Source organism: Homarus americanus, unplaced genomic scaffold, assembly GCF_018991925.1.
Source record: "Homarus americanus isolate GMGI-L3 unplaced genomic scaffold, GMGI_Hamer_2.0 scaffold41366, whole genome shotgun sequence".
In the NCBI taxonomy this organism is placed as follows: domain Eukaryota; kingdom Metazoa; phylum Arthropoda; class Malacostraca; order Decapoda; family Nephropidae; genus Homarus; species Homarus americanus.
In genome coordinates this window covers 4,527,732-4,549,343 of record NW_024723541.1, presented here as the reverse complement: position 1 = coordinate 4,549,343, position 21,612 = coordinate 4,527,732, and the positions used below count along the sequence as shown (strand labels likewise).

Sequence of the window (21,612 nt, the reverse complement as noted above, 5' to 3'; positions counted from 1 at the left end):
CACCAATTCTTTCCCTCACAACCTCACACCACAAGCAAGTCCTTCCCTCCCCACTCACCCACACACCCACACATGTCACCCCTCCTCCTACACCACAGCAAGTCCTTCCCTCACTCTTACACCACAGCAAGTCCTTCCCTCCCCAACCTACACCCACAGCAAGTCCTTCCCCTCCTCCTGCACCACACACAATTCTTTCCCTCACAACCTACACCACAGCAGTCCTTCCCTCACTCCTTACACCCACACAGCAAGTCCTTCCCTCACTCTTACACCAAGAAGTCCTTCCCTCACAACCTACACCACAGCAAGTCCTTCCCTCACTCCCACACACCACAGCAAGTCCTTCCCTCACAACCTACACCACAGCAAGTCCTTCCCCTCACTCACACCACAGCAAGTCCTTCCCCTCACAACCTACACCACAGCAAGTCCTTCCCTCACTCTTACACCACACACAGTCCTTCCCTCACAACCTACACCACAGCAAGTCCTTCCCTCACTCCTGCACCACACACCAAGTCTTCCCTCCAACCTACACCACAGCAAGTCCTTCCCTCACTCTTACACCATCCCTTCAGCAGTCGGTAGATAAACTTGAATACACTGTTATAATTTGTCCTTTCTATGTGGACGTATCAAAACACTCACGTCTACATAATACAGCTTTCTTGTATGTTGGGTAGATCCAAACTTTTTTCAGTATGCTTGGTGCCTCGTCTGGATACCAAGTTGTGGTCCTCATCCTCCCTCGATGTGGTTTAATTTTCTACCTGTAAAATGAATATCTTATTAGCAGATGTATTGTAGAGTGGGAAGACTATAAATCACACATCTTTCATTCCCTAAAAAAAAAAACAACCTTTGAACTCTCTCTGAAGCACTTTTCCCCACTTTGAACTATACACAAGTATCTCCCATAACCAGCCACTCTACATCTATTTCTTGTTTCTATACAATCATTCTCGACACCACATACAGCCCCCCCACCCTCCAGTTCCAACCATTCATGAAATATTGTGTATAGTTCCATCACAATCACAAACTTCCTCCCAAGACAAATTGTTCAGACCTTCCCCAAGCTCTTCCCTTGCCATTATCATTCACTTACCTACACACAATAGTCCGTCTCTCACGCCCAACTTCCAGTCTATCCCATGACACTTTGGGACGGATGTTCATTCTATAACTCTACACCAACGCCACTTACACATACCCTTGATTACTTCCTTCACCTGTCCCCAGCTCCTCCCTAACACTAAGACAAGACATCAAAGATCATTTAACTCAATACATCCAATCACTAATGTATTATTGAAGCATTTATACACACGAATATCAAGTCTTACTTATTGTTTTGGTAACTTCAGGTGGAATCATCAGAGCCCACAAACTCTTGTCTTACACGTCAATCCTTCAGGGCCATGCCAACTTTGAGACGAAGATGGCCCCATAATATTTAGTCTCCCAGCTACCCCCCCACACGTAACATACCAGTCAGACTTTGAGCTGTGGCCGTCACCTCTTAATAAACTTTGTAAACAATTGTGACATGTTAAATCACTCAGGGACCATAATTTCATTAATCCACCCCAGCCTGTTTTCTCCTGGCCCCCCTACCCACACTTACCCATTAATATCCCTAATTATACGACATCCACCACGTCTCTGCCTTTCCCTGGCCTTCCTACCCTTACATTTACCCTTTACAATCTCAACCATTATCCCTTAAACCTTAAAACTATGACAACAATCCCAGTCTCTGCTTTCCTCCTCTTAAATTGTACTTTATATTCATAAACTACATCACTAAATACTAAATATACGTCTACTTTTGTCAATATTTTCTTAGAATATTTTCCACCTATCCCATTTAATCTAACTATGAATGGTGGAAAAGGTAAAACAGACTAAATAAGCTTACAGGCCTTTGTGAATCCTGTTCCGTGCCTCGTACTATTCAACACGATCAAGGAGTCAATTCTGAAGCCTCCGTCATCCACGAGTATTTGAAGCCATCATACACATCGGGTATCGTGTCACTGCTGAAATGTATAAACTGTACGCAAATCCTCAAACTATACAAATTAACTGGCATCACAAACTATACAAATTACCTGGCATCTCAAACACTATACAAATTAACTGGTATCTCAAACACTATACAAATTACCTGGCATCACAAACTATACAAATTACCTGGCATCTCAAACTATACAAATTACCTGGCATCTCAAACTATACAAATTACCTGGCATCTCAAACTATACAATTACCTGGCATCTCAAACACTATACAAATTAACTGGTATCTCAAACTATACAAATTAACTGGCATCACAAACTATACAAATTACCTGGCATCTCAAACACTATACAAATTAACTGGTATCTCAAACACTATACAAATTACCTGGCATCACAAACTATACAAATTACCTGGCATCTCAAACACTATACAAATTAACTGGTATCTCAAACACTATACAAATTACCTGGCATCACAAACTATACAAATTACCTGGCATCTCAAACTATACAAATTACCTGGCATCTCAAACTATACAAATTACCTGGCATCTCAAACTATACAAATTACCTGGCATCACAAACTATACAAATTACCTGGCATCTCAAACTATACAAATTACATGGTATCTCAAACACTATACAAATTAACTGGTATCTCAAACTATACAAATTACATGGTATCTCACACTATACAAATTACCTGGTATCTCAAACTATACAAATTACATGGTATCTCACACTATACAAATTACCTGGTATCTCAAACTATACAAATTACCTGGTATCTCAAACACTATACAAATTACCTGGTATCTCAAACACTATACAAATTACCTGGTATCTCAAACACTATACAAATTACGTGGTATCTTAGGTAATATGAACCACAATCACTTCCCCAGCACCTATGCAATGTCAGAAAAGGTAAAACAGATTAATTTTACTTACGAAACCTTTGAGAATTTAACCGCTGTGCCTCGTCCTGTTCAACACGTCAGTTTGGGAGTCGAACCTGAAGCCTTCATCATCCACACCGGGTCCTTGAAACCTCCACCACCCACAGCGAATACCGTGCCACTGCTGAAATATATATAAGCCAGTGTCAAGAAGCTATACAAATTCTCTGGTTTCTTATGACTTTATAAATCATTTCATTTAACCTAGAATATATTCCACGCACCACAACACAAATTACGAGTACTTGGCTACAACACAGACAAGTCAGTTGGTCCCAGGAGTGACGTGAACCAGCCCGGTTGTAGGTTAGGTCAGCACTGAGTCGGCGTGACTGCATATACCTCTGCTGGCCTGATTCTAAAGTTCAGTGAAGCCTCGAGGGGCCTCACTGACCCACTCACTCACTCACAATAAACCGAAGCATCTCCATTTGAAACATCATTCGTTAAGACACGATTATTTACGTCAGGGAAGAAATATCACATTTTGTGGATCACTAACAAGACAATAACACGCTGAGTTGTGTTTACCAAGACAATTATATACAAGTTTCTTTACATAAATAAGGAATTGTTTGATTCGGAGCTTCGTTCATGTAGGGATTCGAATCCTTGGTGTTTCGTGAGGCCTTGAATGCGACGTCCACTGGTCCCCAGGTAGGGTCGTCCTCTACACTGATGGTTCTGTTGACCCCGCTACAGGTAGGGCCGGGGCTGGTGTCTACATCTCCCGTCCTGATGCCACTGAGCCTATCAAACTGTCTCTCAGAGTTTCTGACGGGGCATCCTCCACTCAGGCTGAACTAATAGCCCTCCTTGCTGCCCTTCTCGCTGAGGAAGAAGCAGATGGTTTCTGCCCCTTGCTTGTCTGCTGCGATTCCAGGTCTGCTCTCGACGGGATCGCATTTGGATCAGGGGAAAATAAGGACCTCATCCTCCGAATACGAGGGTTAACATCCACACTTCAGGATGCAGGCCGTCCTGTGACATTCCTATGGATACCCAGTCATGTCGGTATCTTGGGGAATGAGGCAGCAGATGGCCTTGCCAAGACTGGCTGCAACAAGGCCACACCTGACTACGTTGTTCCTCGAACACTTTTACAGCTTAGGACCCAAATTCGCCGCAAACAGAGAGAAGCTCGGGAAGCAGCCATCCCCCTGGACTCCCCGCCCACCTGGTACGATGTCCTCCGTAAACTTCCTGACCTCTCGTATGTCTATGGGAAAGGGTCGCGGAAAGGGGACGTGATTGCTGCCCGTATCATCATTGGGTATGACTTTGCTTGGGAGATTGGTATCCCCGCATCCCCTGAGCAACGCTCTTGTGCATTATGCAGAAGACCCGACAGCAGCACCCTTATCCACTACCTCCTAAGATGTCCCCACACACAACGCTTCCGTGACGCCTGCTGGACCACCACTCCACGACCCCCTGACGGAGACACGATGATCCTCCCCATACTGGCCAGATATTATGTAAATATCATTGATTATGTGTTAAAGGAATATCCTTCCTTCCTTAGGCTTTAGTAAGCCCCTTCATGATATTTATACTGTATATACTTGTCACACTTGCCAGATGCTTCTGGTGTTATTGTACAGGGGTACCTAGTGACAGCACTAGGATCCCGCTTCCTCTATCAGGGAATAAAATATTGAAATTGAAAAAAATTGAAATTGGTTACGTAATGATCGTTATACTTGTTCCTAATGACCAATAACACACCACGATAACAATATTTACCACAAAATCCTACATTAATTACTAGTTTAATTTAGTAATGTGAACATAATCTTCACTTATCAACCCAAATTTATTAAGTTATATCCGTTTCTATTATCTAGCTCCACCAACTAAAATTAATTGAACTATCCACGTATTTACCTTTCCTTAGAGGGACCCGAGGTACAGTACTAGTATTAAAATATATCTCTATTATATATAAAATACCAAAAATTGGATAACTACACTCATGTTCCGCTTGAATATATGCCAAAAATATATTTCCACACAGCTTATGTACTGCAAGTGTAAATATCACAATTAAACCTGTAACATTTTCTTTCGTGTCGATAAATAAAACTAAATATTTTTATGGGCTACTATGATATTAATGTAGTCTTACCTTTTCATATAAAGGTAACTAACTTTACCTTGCGTGGTCTAGACTAATCAGATTATAGTTATTATGTTAGGGTGAGGCTCGTATCATGTGCTATAATATAAAATAATGGTTTAGTGGTCCTTTTGTAATATTTCTGAAACTGGACGGCAAATGGTAGAAGACATACAGACTTATAAGTACCCGCTTCAGCCATAAATTACAGCCGTTAAAAGTTACAGAAACATGAATAAACTTTACATAAATTTCCTCTATCAATAAAGTGTTTAATTACATATAGATAACTATACTTATATGGCCATACTACACTAACCATATATAATGTGTGCTGACGTTAACAGGATATTTCTCACAGGGGACAAACTAAAACAATTAATACACCATCATGTCGGCTCTTGCATGTTATTTTCTTACTTACAATAAATGCAATACATTCAAGGATTTATTTATATAAACTTTGAACCTCCATTGATTTAGTTTCTGTGTACTAATACGGTACAGTAGACTGAAATGTGGATATTGAATTATTGATTAAATTTGACCAGGAGTGTTTGATCTGACGGGCTGGTTGTCATGGTAACTCGGAGGGACGCTACCTCAGTCTCTCTCTTACCTGTGTGGACAACATGTTATCTAACCTGTTTTGAGATTTTATCCGTGTGCATTACATCGTCAGAATGAATCCTTGGGCCACCACCACCGCCCCAACAGAGGAACTGGTTCTCCACCCTGCCCACGTCACCGCCTTCCTCTCCAAAGAACTCCGGAAGAAGGCGAAAGAAGCAGAAAAAGCAACAGAGAATGCGAGGAGACGAGCGTATGTTGTAAAGGAGAGGAACTACGAGACATATAACCACATTAAGGGTAAGACGGCAGAAGGCGTTGAAGGTGGTGACAAAGACGACACCCTCTCGAGCATCTTGGTCAGGGCGATGGAACGCAAGACAAAGAGAAAAGAGATGGACGAGGCGATGAAAATAAAAAAACTCGAAGACATAAAACGTAAATTGGAGGAAGAGAAAAGACAGTGTGAGGAAGCCAGAAGGACACAGAATGAGAAACTAATAGAGATGAGAGAGACGTTTAAGCTCCGGGTTATGAGGGAGCAGCGGTGGCGGGCGAAGGAGGCGAGGCAGGCCAAACACAACAGACTGGCGGATGATTTTCGGAAACATAAGCTCTTGTATAATTATTTTAACCGCTTTAAGATACTCGTAGTGATGAGTCGAGACAACAGAGACAAGGCCAAGAACCACTACCAGGTGAAGATCATGCGGAAGGCGCTGACCCAGCTTATAATCCACCGAGATAAAGAACAGCACTGGAGAGAAAACTTGGCTGCTAATTTCTACAACGTGTGTGTCGTCCATAAATTGTTCAACAAGTGGAGAGAGGTGAGGCTATCTGTCTGTCTGTCACTGACCAGATGCTGCTGTTATGCTATTTCCAATAGAATAATATGGTTGGTATTAACAGCGTGTAAGGGTAGACTTAACTATTTAATAATTAAAACACACAACACTGGTATGGCACACGGCAGCACTTCCACGCCACACGGCAACACTCCCACAGCACACGGCTCATGGCAGTAATCCTACAGCACACGGCTCACGGCAGGGCTCCCACAGCACACGGCAGGACTCCCACAGCACACGGGAGTGTTGACCGGGCCAAGCCAGAAGTCCGACCCCTGGAGGTAAGGTCGGCGGAGGCTAACTCACCCTCGTCACACCACCTCTTAGTCCCGTCTCATTGACCAGTCCCGCAATGACGCGCTGTGGGTTGATTGACGTCACAAATTGCTGCCTGAACCAGGCCAACGAATTCTTCACCAGTTGGTCGATAGTCATGGAACAACGGCTGATTTCACACACACACACACACACACACACACACACACACACACACACACACACACACACACACACGTACAAATGTAAGTCTGTATATTTTCAGCCACCGGCTGCAACTCTATTAATACACCGGTTATTATTATTATTATTATTATTATTATTACACACACACACACACTCCTGTGGCAAAATATTCGAGTAAAATTTGTTAATTAATAAGTGTAATCATTACTTCTCTTATCAACAGCTCACCTGAGCTTGAGTATCTTCTTTCACTCACTGTATATACTGTTTAAATAACATGATCCAATAAACCCCATTGAGTAAAATGCAAGTGACTATCACACCTGTGGACACCTGTGGACACCTGTGGACACATGTCGACACCTGTGAGAGAATGAGTAGTTCAAGTGTTTTTTCTTCTTCTTTGTACGGGTATTAGCCCACCCGGGCAGAGGTCACTCATCAACATCGGGGCCTGGGGGGCGAAAATGTAATGATAATAAAAATTCATAGTAAATAAAATTTATAATAAAAAGTAAAATAAAATATTAATGGTAATAATAATAATAATAATATGATAATAATAATAATAAATACAAAGAAATACAAAAATGAACAAAAATCAACAGTGAGAAACGGTAAATGTATGTTGTTACACACCTGTAGACCAGAAGTGGCATAGAAACACACCAAGGAAGAAGAATATTGAAATAAATAAACAACATTGGTTATGTCATGGCTGTCTGAGAGCTGCAGGTGTGTTAGCTGTAGGTGAGTTTATCGTCATAGTCAGAATTATTGATTTTATTTATATGTGTCAATCAAAAACCTAAAACCACCTGTCATCACTATTCTCTTATAGATTCGTCCAGGTCTCTCAACCTATAGGATACGTAATGATCAATAAAATATACAACTCCTATAAACAAACATCAACTTACCTGATAGAAAAAAAAAACGACAAAATTTGATCAGTGTTGTTATTTTTCCCCACAACCGCCGCCATCTTGAAGGCCGAGCGTCATTTGTTTGAACACTGTGATGACGTAACAACAATAAACAAAGAAAAAAGTGAACTGTATTAAAAGAACAAAAACGACGCAAATAAGAAGAAGCATAAATATATTGTTTTAGTTAGGTGATCAATGGATTCCCGTAACATCTATTAATATACAGAAATATGAGTTGGTAATGGATATAAACATTAGAGAGAGAGAGAGAGAGAGAGAGAGGTTTGAGAATCTACCTCTAACCTAACCTAACGTTAACTTACAGGACATGAGGATACGGAAGGAGCAGCTACTTAGGGCAGAGAAACATCATCGTCAGCGTCTCCTGCGGCAGTATTTATGGACGTGGCGGTGGGTTGCGCTAGACCAGTTCCTGCAGCGTCGGGCCCACACTGACCTGGCTACTCAGCACTACCAAAGGTGTGGCTGAGAACACTTATTAAACACTGTCAACACTGCTTTCGGATTCACATGAAAATTAGACACCACAGCTTATTTAACCTATTGACTGAACACCTTAACCTAACCTAACTTAACCTGGACTGTAAATCTCCGTCAGGAAGGTCCTCCAGCGGGGTATAAGGAGGTGGAGGCGGTACGTGCAGGAAAAGGGAACGAGGAGGCAGCAGGAAGTGGTGGCAACACGTCTTCGCTTTCTCGTCAAGGGCATCATTCCGGATTTCTCTCCTTCGTCGTCCTCTTCTGACGATGACGATGACGATGACGATGAAGCACGTAGGAGAGATGATAGATGGAAGGACATACTATCGGTGATGACTGTTTGAGAAGTCCTCTTATTCTATCTATCTATCTATCTATCTATCTACCTTAATTCACAAGAGTCTCAGTGCTAAATTGACGCCATTTTGTACCTGTAATAATAGTATCTTAATTAAAGGCCTTAACTATGTATAATAAAGTCTCAGAGCTAAACAGACGCCATTTTAGCCTCTACAAAAACAGACAATGAAAAATAATACAAAAATTGGCTTCTCACTCATCCGTACCTAGAAATTCCAATCTCTTCCCTTAATAAATATAAACCTATTTAACTCTCTATTTTAACCTATAATAAAACAGGAAGACAAGGTAACGTAAGGGGACTAATAGATAACAGGAAGACAAGGTAACGTAAGGAAACTAAACGAGTGGCATACCTTTATAGATCCTGTTTGACGGGTTAAGCCACAAGGCGCCAGTGTGCACCAGACTAGTATTAGAACTTTCACTGTTTTTCTCTCCCTCTGTACGCTGGCTGGCTTGACGCCTATACTCTCTGTTTTGTGTGGGGGAGAGAGAGAGGGGGTGCTAGAGAGAGAGAGAGAGAGAGAGAGAGAGAGAGAGAGAGAGAGAAAGTTAGTTAGTTCGTGTTTTTGTTTGTATGTATAAGAACATAAGAAAATAAAGGAGTCTGCAATAGGCCGGTTGGCCTGTGCATGGCAGCTCCTGCCGAGTTACTACCACTCTCTCTCATCCATGAATCTATCTAGCCTCCTTTTGAAACTTTCCAGAGTTCCAGCACTTACTACAAAGTTGCTAAGCTTGTTCCACTCGTCCACCACCCTATTTGTGAACCAGTTCCTTCCTATCTCCCTCTTAAACCTAAACTTATCCAACTTGAATCCGTTGCTACGAGTCCTATCCTGCTCGGATATTATAAGAACTTTATCTATATCCCCTTTATTGATTCCTTTCACCCACTTAAATACTTATATCATATCTCCCCGCTATCTTCGTCTTTCTAGAGAATGCAAGTTAAGTTTCTTTAACCTATCCTGATATGGAAGGTTTCTAAGTCCCGGAATCATTTTCGTCATTCTTCGCTGCACCGACTTTAGTGAATTTATATCCATTCTATAATAGGGGCACCAGAACTGAACCGCATAATCGAGGTGCGGCCTGACTAGCGCAAGATATAGTTGCAATAAGACCTCTGCACTCTTGTTACTTACACTTCTAGATATAAAACCCAATGTATGTATGTATGTATGTATGTATGTATGTATGTATGTTTTTCCTCCGACACAGGTATCATCGATTTTGTATAACTTCAGGTTAATAAGGCTTCACATATATCATTAATCATTCTTTGTATTTCAGAAAATATAACAATTATTCATTCATTCATTCAGTGCAAAAATCTACATTCGTCACTCTTTAAATTATAGCAACTTATGAACACGTGAACATAAGGGTAGGCTGATTTATGTAAGGAATGATGTCACGATGTATGGGATGACGTCACGATGTATGGGATGACGTCACGATGGAAGAAATGACGTCACGATGTTGGGTAATGACGTAATGGGTAAACTAACTTATAAATCATCACTAGAATAACACACGGTGATAGAGTAAAAAAATATATAGTAAAAGAGAGGAAGATAGGAGGCAGGATAAGAGAGACAGAGAGAGACAGAGAGACAAGTGTTGACACATCCTCCCTCACCCCTGCTCACCCTTCCTCTTCGACATAAGATAAAACACCACCAAAAACTTTCCAAATGTCAAGCTATTTTTACTTTTATTTTCCATCACTTTTCAGAACTGTTGTAGATAAGCTGTAACATAATTATCATGAGTATATCAGAGAGCCAGCCAGCCAGCCAGCCAGCCACCCAGCCAGCCAGCCAGCCAGCCAGCCAGCCAGCCAGCCAGCCAGCCAGCCACTCCAGCCAGCCAGCCAGCCAGCCAGCCAGCCAGTCAGTCAGCCAGCACTGTCGGTCTTTCAAACAAGTTGGGGTTGAATTTAGTTGTGTTGAGACATCAATTGGGAGGAGGGTAGATTTAGGGGAGGGTGAGGTGGGGGGGGGGGGAGGGGTGAGGTGGGAGGGGAGGAGGGAGGTGAGGTGGGAGGAAGGTGGGGATTGAGGGGGAGGGGGAGGTGGGGAGGAAGGGTGGGATTTGAGGGGGGAGGGGTGAGGTGGGGGGGGGGAAGGGTAGAGTTGAGGGGGGAAGGGAGAGAAGGACGGCATTGGGGTGAAGGAGAGAAAGACAAAGAAGGAAGGTTAAGTTGTTTTTACATATTATTTCTCTCTCTATGTTAGTTTATCAAGAGAAAAATAAAACATTAAAATACTCTTTGGTTGTTTCATTACTTCACATAATAATAATAACAAAATATTAACTAATCAAGGAAGAATCACACACTTACCCCCTCCACCTCCCCCTTCCAAAAAAAAACACACAATGCATTCGTAAACAACCCAACATAAATACCCCCCAAAAAAAACGTAAACACAAACACAAACAAAGATAATCAAGACAATCAAGGTGTCAGGTAAACCCTCATATTAGGATAAATCTTCTGTACCAATGGATTAGGATCGTAACCAAATAGTAAGAAATCCAACTTGAATTTCTCAATGATCCTCCTTAGTAAGATGGGTTCAAGTTGTTTATAATAAGACACCAATACGTCCTGGGTATCGTGGCCATTGGCTTTGTTGGTGTAGTTGTTCATTAATTCCGGGTTGACTTTGGTGTCCAGTCCGCTTATTCTGTCGGGTGGGGGAGACAAGAGGAAGAAGGATATTGGTGAATGATAAGAGAACTGGGTGTTAGGTCGACTGAAATGGGGAAATGTATATGAGTGACAATCAAGTAACCGCACCTCACAGTTCATCTTGTTACCAACCTCACAACTCATATTATTACCAGAACAAACAAGCAAACAAACAAGCTATCTTAAAAAAAAAAATAAAATAAAAACCATTACCAGAACAAGCAAGCAACCTTTCAAACCCTACACACCACCTCACAATTATACCAGATCAAATACAACCAACCGTACCAACCAAACTAAACTAGACGCCATCCCAAACTAACCTCATAATATAGCGAATGTCATCTTGGTATGTCTCAGTGTGTATTATAGCAGTGTAGTTAATGTAGCAGAGACCACAAGTGTAACTAATGGGTGTCCAGTGGTCGTCGTATTCCTGGATTTCCTCCTCGACCAAGAAACTGACGAATTCCTTGAAGGTCGGTATTACTTGAATCCTCCCAGCAACGTTGAAGATTTCTTTATGAGAGTAGCTGGGAATGAAGAGAAAAACGTGTGATAGGAAGGGGGTGGTTGAGAGGTGGGGTGTTGTGATAATGGATGAGGTGTGGTAAGGTTTAGAGGTTAGGTGGAGAAGGTGAGGTTGTAGTGAGGAGGAGATGAAGTGAGGAGGAGATGAAGTGAGGATGAGGAAGGTGAGGGAGAGGTGAGGTAGGTGAGGGACAGGTGAGGGAGGTGAGGGAGAGGAAACTTATTTTATAGCATTATACATAACGATTGTATGTATGTATGTATGTATGTATGTATGTATGTGTAGGGGAGACGGGTAGTAGAAAGAGAGAGAGGACGTACCTACGGCCTCGGGTATATGCCAGTATAAGAGGGACATATGTTTGGGACTGATAGCCAATAATATCCGGGTCAGCTAAGCGGTTCCTGTAGGCAGAGACAAGCCGTTCTAAGGGGTGTCGAACCACTAAAATCCGACTGAATTCATTCGACTTCGCCACTTCTGTGAATCTGGACGGTGAAGGCATCAACTCCTTAATCATCCTAGATAAAAAAAAAAAAACGTCGTAAACATTGAGGAAAAGATAAACATAGAATTCGTAAACAAAAATAATCAGACAATTGCATAGATAAACATAACAATGACGTGTAGTTAGGTTAGGTTAGGTTAGTGTTTAGGTCAGTTTAGGGTTAGATTAGTGTCAGATAAGGTTAGGTTAGTTCAGTTTAGGGTTAGATTAGTGTCAGATCAGATTAGGTTAGGTTATGGGCGTTTAAGATCTTCAGGAAACACTCACTTATAACACAATCTGGTGACCAACATGTCTGTCTTGTTGTAGCGGGCGGCCAATAGGGCGTTCCAAGCGGTGGAGCCAGCCTTCAGCACCACACACACCATGAGCTTATGTTCCTCCAGCACCTCCGTCCTACTCGTGAAGGAGAGGAACAACCTTCGTCAGTATAAACATAAGTCGTGGTGGTGTCAGCACACAGATATGATTTACCGTCAGTCAAGAATATCAGCTGGTCATTATAACAAGTTCTGTTATTGTTAGTTTTTGGTGGATTAGTGTAATTAATGACCTTATTATACGCGATTTAAATGACCTTGTAGTTGTTGATGTACACTAATAACTTAACGACTAAGAGATAATTAATTAATGAACTGTATGTTCTGTATGCGTGTGTATGACTGTATGTTCTGTATGCGTGTGTATGACTGTATGTTATGTATGCGTGTGTATGACTGTATGTTCTGTATGCGTGTGTATGACTGTATGTTCTGTATGCGTGTGTATGACTGTATGTTTCTCACCGTATGTTCACTCTCTCCTCTGTCGCTTTGGCCGCAACTTTGCTCCGCTTCGGCAGTGCTTCACACACCTTGTTCAGCAACGCCACTCGTTCCCGTATCCTCCTCTGCCGGGATACAGTGATACAGTAATACAAAGTGGCTACAGGGATTCTTGGATACAGTGACACATATTCAGTTTAAGGTTCTGGTTTAATTCACAGGTCATTAGTGCTTGTGGTGGTGGTAGTAGTAGTGTCAATGGTGGTAGTGATAGTGAAGGTAGTGGTAGTGGTAGTGGTGGTGTATCAATGAGGTAGTAGTAGGAACAATAACATAATAACGGTGGTAGTTGTGGTATTAGTATAGTGTTAATTAATAGTGTTGGTAATAATTATAGTGGTAATAGTATAGTCGGAGTAGTGATGATGGTTGTCGTGTTAACAGTAGTGGAGTAGTAACATTAAACACCATTCACATAATGAAACGAAAGACTACTTAAAAACCACAACCAAACAAGTTATATCACCCACTATAACAAACACACAAAAACAAACAAAACATTCACCCGCTTTTTATCATTCTAATACGGTGTAAGTTATTATCTGTAGTTTATTTATTATTTTTTCGTTATCTTTATTATCCAGTTCTTTGTCCGGTTTCCTCTGCTACAATGTAATTAACTGTGTTTTATTTATTTTTTATTATTATTATTATCGTCATGTCCACCAGTTGTCAGTTTAGCAATAGTTCATGTTGTTGATCTGTTCTTTGTATTATTTCTTACGATTTTTAATGTATGTATGTATGTATGTATGTATGTATGTATGTATGTATGTATGTATGTATGTATGTATGTATGTTTCTTTACGACATTTGCCTCTGTCTACCCAACAGTAGATTAGGTTAGGTCGTGGCCGGACAGATGGCCGAAGGTCAGATGGCCGAAGGACATTTGGCCAAATGGACATATGGCCTTTTTAATTTGTTTGTTATTTTTCTTTCTTCTTTACAATGTATTTTTTGTACATTTACTAAAGGATAAAAGACATTAATTGTAATGTTATTGCTTTAACAAAAATTGCTTCAGTCTTGTGTTAAATATCTGGTAGTCGTCGGAAATAATCAGCATTATTTTCCACAATATCAATTCAGGTTAGGATAGGCTGTTTGATCTTAAGGTGATATAGGCAAGGCCAATGTCTACATAACCAAACCAAAAACATACCTCAACTTCCAGAAAATCCGTCAGGTGGTCTGGATTAACCGCCACGTCAGGCTTGGTCTTGATAGCCCCAGGTGACTTCCCTAGAGACGCCGAAATCACAGAACTATTTCCTGGAGGCTGTAAGACGATAAATTATTTCTTTGTAATATTATTTATATATTTGTATACCTCCCCCCCCCTCCCTCTAACTATGTATGTATGTATGTATGTATGTATGTATGTATGTATGTCTATATGTATGTATGTATCTAACTTACATCTTTTTGACTATGTACTTATCACACACACACACACACACACACACAGTACTCACCACAGGAAAGGTGGAGTAGGATGCATTCAGGTATAGAAGGATATTGCACAGGGTCAGAATAGGACCTAAGGAGAAGAAAACCCAAATCCTAAACGTCCACCTGGTCCTCTGTAGTATTGTCACGGTGTTGGCGGCCATCTCCTGTTGGTGTCTTCTACCAGTCGTGTGAGGGAGAGAAGGAGGGAGAGAGGGAGAGAGAAGGATTTTACTCAGTATTAGACGACCATGGAAATGTATGATGGAATTTATTATTATTATTATTATTATTATTATTATTGTTATTATTATTATTATTATTATTATTATTATTATTATTATTATTATTATTATTATTATTATTATTATTATTATTATTGTCAGTGTATGGTGGTGTGCGTTTGTGCCTATCTTTGTGTTCGTCTGTCTCATGTCTGTGTCTGTCTGTTACGTACTTGTGCCTCCAGGTGTAAAAATTCTTTCCCCACAGGTATATAAATTTTCTTTCAGGTATATAAATTCTTTCCCCAGCAATATAAATTTCCCCCGAGGTATATACATTATTTCCCCAGGCATAAAATTTGTTTCCAATGTGCATAAAAATTTTCCCCTTGTATATAAATTTATTTCCCTTGGGTATATAAATTCCTTCATGTCTTTCAAGGTTAAATTAATTTCCTCTGTGTAATTAACATGTTAAGTGAATCCGCCCGTGTGTGTGTGTGTGTCTGTCCTCAGTTCACTATTGTCATTCCCTCATTGTCGTAGACGATCTAATGAATCAGTGATAAATTACGAGGTTAACAACAGGTAAGAGTTTAGGTAGCCGTTCCGTTCTCTCAATTAGGCGACCTTCACCTACCTGCGCTATTTTAACCACTATTTTGGCAATACAACTAATTACAGGTGTATTTTATAACTCACACTCACTATTTTCTTTCACGTAATAAATCTTGAAAATACTTCATAGCTCACAAGCACCATTTCGTCAACAGAACAAATTGTCTATGTACACTTTTTAGCTCACAAACACGTAACTAATCGCTGGGTACACAAACACATCTCACAAACACAGTGAAGATATGTCAAAAGATTCACTGAGATCTTAAGGCATTCTTACGCAAGCTTAATGACGCCTTATCATGCACTGAGTAATGGTATGTGTGGTGATGTGGCTGTTAGTGGTGTTGGTGTAAGTAGTGATGTTGGTAGTGGTGGTATGAAGGGTAGTAGTGGTGTTCCTGGTGGTATGAAGGGTAGTAGTGGTGTTCCTGGTGGTATGAAGGGCAGTAGTGGTGGTTGTAGGACTGATAATAGTAGTGACGTTAGTAGTAGTAGTGTTGGTGGTAGTAGTAGTATTCTTGGTGATATAGAGTGGAATGTTATTGGTGGTAGTATGACTGTGGTGATGGTGGTAGTGGTGGTAGTGGTAGTAGGTGTGTCGGTGGCGGGAGCGGGAGAACTTACCCTCACTATGCCGCCAGGAAGACTGGGCTGCCTGCCTGAATGTCTAGTTCACGATGAGCAGAAGGAGAGAGTGTGTGTGTGTGTGTGTGTGTGTGTGTGTGTGTGTGTGTGTGTGTGACTTGAGACAACAGAGGATGTGGAGACGATGGCAGGAAGATTTGACATTTGTACTGTGTTTATTTTTTTTTTATCTACAGTGAAGGCCGAGGAGCTTGGTGGACCCCACATCCTGGAGCGTGTTGGGCCCCCATGTGATGAACGACACCCGAAACATTCACGCTAATATCACCTAACCTAACCTAACCTAACCTAACCTAACCTAACCTAACTTAACCTAACCTAACCTAACCTAACCTAACCTAACCGAACCTAACCTCATCCCCCCTAAATAGAATCAAGTAGGAAAATATTAATTCAGGGGTGACGTGCAGTTTGTTTTGATCCAAGTGACTCATTCACATGACGTAGCTATGATGATACTGTACTGAGAAATTGTGTAATTCCGCAGGCAGAGAGAGAGAGAGAGAGAGAGAGAGAGAGAGAGAGAGAGAGAGGACGTTACATTCAGTTTGCGTACAGGGTCGAGCCATCACCGGGAACCTTATTACTTTCTCTTCGCCAAACGCTAACAGAAGGTCACGGTCAACTTTCTGTTCTCTCGTGTTACACTAAACTAAACACACAAATCTCATTATGTTATTTTGCCTCCCCTTTGATGTCTTAAGAGTCCTACAGGATATCGGAGCACGTGTGAAGGATCTTTTTTTTTTACGAGGTGATGGAGAGTCCTGTTATAAACCTCTTAGCTGAAGGTCGGTGGTTGCGTGGGACATCAACTCTTTCAGATAGCCCATTTTGCCACCCATCCCACCCGCCCCCACCCATCCAAACCCATCTTCTACCACATCACCTATCATATACTAAATATACTACACAGGTGTTATATTTTATGTACGTCACACCCACGGTACACCTGCTGCAGTAAAAATGATAAAAATACACACACAGCCCATACGAGCACGAACTGATCGCTATAAGAACAGCCCAGTCCCAACCACTATAAAAATTATTAATAACTTGTAATCAACCAGTGTATTCACTCCCAGTTAATCTTACTTTTTGCACTGTCACTATGTTGAAATGCCCTGTAGTTGACCTTCTCCCCACCTAGTTATTATATATCATATTTGTATCACATATGTTACTTGTATATTATTTGTAAATCAAGAGACCCATTTCACAATTATGTAACTGTATATTTTCAGCCTTCCGGTTGCCATGCTCTTTCTATAAACCGTTAATAATTATTTATTATTATTATTATTATTATTATTATTATTATTATTATTATTATTACACACATACACACACACACACATAGGTTCCCTCACTAAATCCGTACAAGGTTGAGATTACACGCTAACAGTATATTCCAAATATAAATTTTACTAAACCGTCGTAAGATAATTTAACCTCAACATGACAAGAGATTCTGATTCTTATTTTATTTTTGTCTTTAAGGAGGCTTTATTTATTTTTCTTTAGGTTACTTTTGTTAATTGTTGGATTATTGATTCAATTTTCTTTAATTTTTGAGGTTTTTAGGTTTTATTTATTAACAAAGGTAAATTTATGGTTTGTTTTGGGATTATATTTATGCAGTGTGTCAGTGAGATAGAAAACGGAGGTATTCGTGCAAACCATGATGCCTCTCTCTCTCTGTTTGATAAGTTGTTGGTGTTGTTACTAGTACCCCCCCCTCCTTCTCTCTCCTTACTCGAATACACTGGATAGCTACAAACATAGGTTGGATGGATATATGAGCGATAGGGGTGGGTGTAATTCCGTGTAAATGGGACTGCCCAGTATGGACCAATAGACCCGCTGCAGTTTCCTCCATTCTAATGTTCTTATGTTTACCCTCTCCCCGTCCTCTCCTCCTTACCTCACTTACCCTCTCCTCTCTTCCCTTCATCCATTTCCTCTCCTCTCCCTTCTCTCGTCTTCCCTCTCCTCTCCTCCCTTTCCCCTTACCCTCGCCTCTCACCTCTGGATACCTCTTTTAACCATACCATCCAGTACAAATATATATAAATCTCTAACTTAACTAACAATAACGTTCATCAACAGCCCAGACTTCACTCTATGAAGTATTACAAAAGTATAAACAAAACTCTCAATAAATACATGTATCTATAACAAAACAGCCAGTCAGATAAGGGGGCGTTACATTTTGTTTGCGTTACCCACTAATTGTAATATCAAAGAAAACTAACTTCGTAATAGGGTAACTATGTTAGATTATACTCACAGTTATATCAAACATAATAATTCAGTCGCTTTTTAAATGTAAAATAGATATAATTTCAACTGATATAATACTATATTTAATAATATATTGAATGAAAATGAATAACTGCTTCTTAAATATATATTCCAAAAGAATAAAAATGAATAATCCTCGATTTTACGCAACATATTTAACTTAATGGCCACCTCCACTAGACTTGGTCACGCCGAGGGAAGGAAGAGGTGTATGATCCCCCCAATGTTCTTAATAGTCTTGTCAGGAAGTATTTTGAAGCCTAATACTTTTCTTTGAACCCCATAGCTTGAGTTGGTAGATCGTTCCATAGGTCTACCAGCCTCAGCATGAAGAAATATTTCCTTATGTCCTTCCTTGATAATACCTTAGCGAGCTTGTAGTTATGTCCTCTCGTGTTGGTGGTGCGTGATATTATGATAAAATGACATGATTTTGTGTTTTTCATTATTTTTCAAGATTTTAAATGTATAAATGAGATCTGCTTTAGTGTGTCTTGTCTGAAGGGTTGTTAGTATTTAAGGCCCTCAGTCAAATTGGATAATCGAGATGACCTACAGTAGTTCTGGGATCATCTTAGTCGTTCTGTGTTGTATTTTTTCTAGAGGGAGAGTTTCTATGCCTGTATAAAGTAACCCAGTTGAAGGAGTACCTAACCTAACCAAACCTAACCCCACCAAATCAATATTTTATCTTCTTCGACACTGATCTTGTGAGTAAAGTATCGAAAGAAAAGTGTCCCCATAAGATCTTTGACCCCACACGAGATATAGGTGGGTGGGCTGGGTGGACTGGGGAGGAAAGTGTCGAGTGAGCACGCGGACCTCCCTCTCTACCCATCCTCCCTACCCCTCACGTCTACACATCTCACTTACTTGCAGCTTCTCTCTCCCGTGTTCCCCCTCACTGGCAGTAAAATAGAAAAAAACTCATTACAATTATTAACTAACTTCATTCTTACGTTAAATGACAACTTAAACGATTTGTTGAGAATGAGTTGAACTGCTGTCTGTCTCTCAAGGTTGTTGGCTGGATAAGTTAACTTGTCGACTCTGGGTGTTACTAACTGCCAATTCGTCTTGAGATGGTAAGTGAACAACACCGATACATTATACATTACGTGGATTCATTTTTATTCAACAAGTGGTGTTCAGTGAATATATAAATTAAGTTAGAATGTCAATGTTACTTTGGTAAGTTTAAGTTTCAGTGTAATTATGGTTTGGTTAGGTTAGTGTTTTACCTTAAGTCAGCCAGGTAGATAAGTTCTTACACCTCCAATTAGTGGAAAAAAAATCACCTTATGATCCATTTAACTCTAGAACAGGTGTGTGAAGTAACATACAGTAAAACCTCTATTTAGCGGACTATATGAAGAGGAGAGTCCGTTATATCGAGGGTCCATAAGATGATAAACCTCACTTTAACAAACTATATAGAGATGAAAGTCCGTTATATCGATGGTCCATTAGATGTAAACCTCCCCACCCCCCTCCAATTAACGGATTATATGGAGAGAGAAGTCCGTTATATGGAGGTTTCAGTGGACAGATAATGAGATAACTGAACAGGGATATGTAATAACACACTCTCTCTCTCTCTCAAAACTACAGCAAGCTTATTCTACACAGTGACGCAGCTGAGGTTTAACAACAACAACAAAAACAATAATAATAATAATAATAATAATAATAATAATAATAATAATAATAATAATAATAATAACAATGATAATAATAATAATAATAATAATAACAATAATAATAATAATAATAATAATAATAATAATAATAATAATAATAATAATAATAATAATAGGAAGATAACAGGAAGAAAATGATTCCGTAATTACAATAATAATAAATAAAAAAAACTGGATTTATTCTCTTATGACAGATGTATTGACCAACGCATTCCTTATTGAGTCAAGATAAATGTGCCAATGACGTTTACTGTGTCACGTGCGCCACTAAACATTTACTGTCAGATGTGTGCCACTAAACATTTACTGTCAGATGTGTGCCACTAAACATTTACTGTCAGATGTGTGCCACTAAACGTTTACTGTGTCACGTGCGCCACTAAACGTTTACTGTCAGATGTGTGCCACTAAACATTTACTGTCAGATGTGTGCCACTAAACGTTTACTGTGCCACGTGCGCCACTAAACGTTTACTGTCAGATGTGTGCCACTAAACATTTATTGTCAGATGTGTGCCACTAAACGTTTACCGTGTCACGTGCGCCACTAAACGTTTACTGTCAGATGTGTGCCACTAAACATTTACTGTGTCACGTGCGCCACTAAACGTTTACTGTGTCTTGTGCGCCACTAAACGTTTACTGCGTTAGATTATTATAATATTATTTTTTATTACATATCTAATTATAGTATGACTGACTTGAAGTAGTATGTAATTATTACGTATGATCAGTCGAATTTTACGACATCTTAAACACGACAGTATAAATTAATAAACCGTTAACGAACAGTAAATAAGTGAAAATAAACCAATATTTACGTAACACTAAAATAACACCAATACATACTCTCTATATACATATTATACATGTATAATTGTATATTTACTTATGTATTATGTATATTTTCTTCGAGTGTTTATTTATACATATATAGATGATTACACATTGTAGTCAAATCAACATCGAACTGCATTCCCCTCTTCCTCCCCCTCCTTCTCCTCTTCCCCCCCTCCCTCAACACTGCACCCCCTCCTCCTCCTGCTCCTCTTCCCCCTCCTCCCCCACCTCCTCCTCCCCAAACACTGCACCCCCACCTACCTTCTCCTCCCGTCCTCAAATGAGAACTAAGAGAAGCGTTCACATTAGTCCTGGTAGATTAACTTCTCTAATCATTTTAAGCCTCGTAAAAAAATAAATAAAAATACATTAAGAAACACCAGAGTGATTTAGTTAGGTTAGGTTTGGTTAGGTTAGGTTTGGTTAGGTTTGGTTAGGTTAGATTAGGTTAGGTTAGATGAGAATAACAGTATCTAAGGC

The 21,612-nt window shown here is 40.1% G+C and overlaps 2 protein-coding genes and 1 long non-coding RNA gene across 3 annotated transcripts; 1 reads left to right on the top strand and 2 right to left on the bottom strand.

Annotated features, from left to right (window-relative positions):
• Positions 1-476: 476 nt before the first annotated feature.
• Positions 477-3,625, bottom strand: LOC121863592. The gene is made up of 4 exons (XR_006088431.1): positions 3,249-3,625; positions 2,979-3,110; positions 1,925-2,045; positions 477-773 (listed from the first exon to the last, which is right to left on the bottom strand). It is a non-coding gene; the product is annotated as an uncharacterized LOC121863592 (long non-coding RNA).
• Positions 3,626-5,720: 2,095 nt separating this feature from the next.
• On the top strand, positions 5,721-9,025 carry LOC121863590 (coiled-coil domain-containing protein 191-like). The gene is made up of 3 exons (XM_042362314.1): positions 5,721-6,505; positions 8,243-8,397; positions 8,537-9,025. Exons 1-3 carry the CDS (start codon positions 5,789-5,791, stop codon positions 8,760-8,762), a joined length of 1,098 nt encoding a protein of 365 aa, XP_042218248.1. The 5' UTR covers positions 5,721-5,788; the 3' UTR covers positions 8,763-9,025.
• Positions 9,026-10,890: 1,865 nt separating this feature from the next.
• On the bottom strand, positions 10,891-16,273 carry LOC121863591 (carbohydrate sulfotransferase 11-like). Its single transcript, XM_042362315.1, has 7 exons — positions 16,268-16,273; positions 14,512-14,628; positions 13,308-13,411; positions 12,790-12,918; positions 12,335-12,535; positions 11,806-12,015; positions 10,891-11,477 (listed from the first exon to the last, which is right to left on the bottom strand). Exons 4-7 carry the CDS (start codon positions 12,888-12,890, stop codon positions 11,246-11,248), a joined length of 744 nt encoding a protein of 247 aa, XP_042218249.1. The 5' UTR covers positions 12,891-12,918; positions 13,308-13,411; positions 14,512-14,628; positions 16,268-16,273; the 3' UTR covers positions 10,891-11,245.
• Between the last annotated feature and the right edge of the window lie 5,339 nt (positions 16,274-21,612).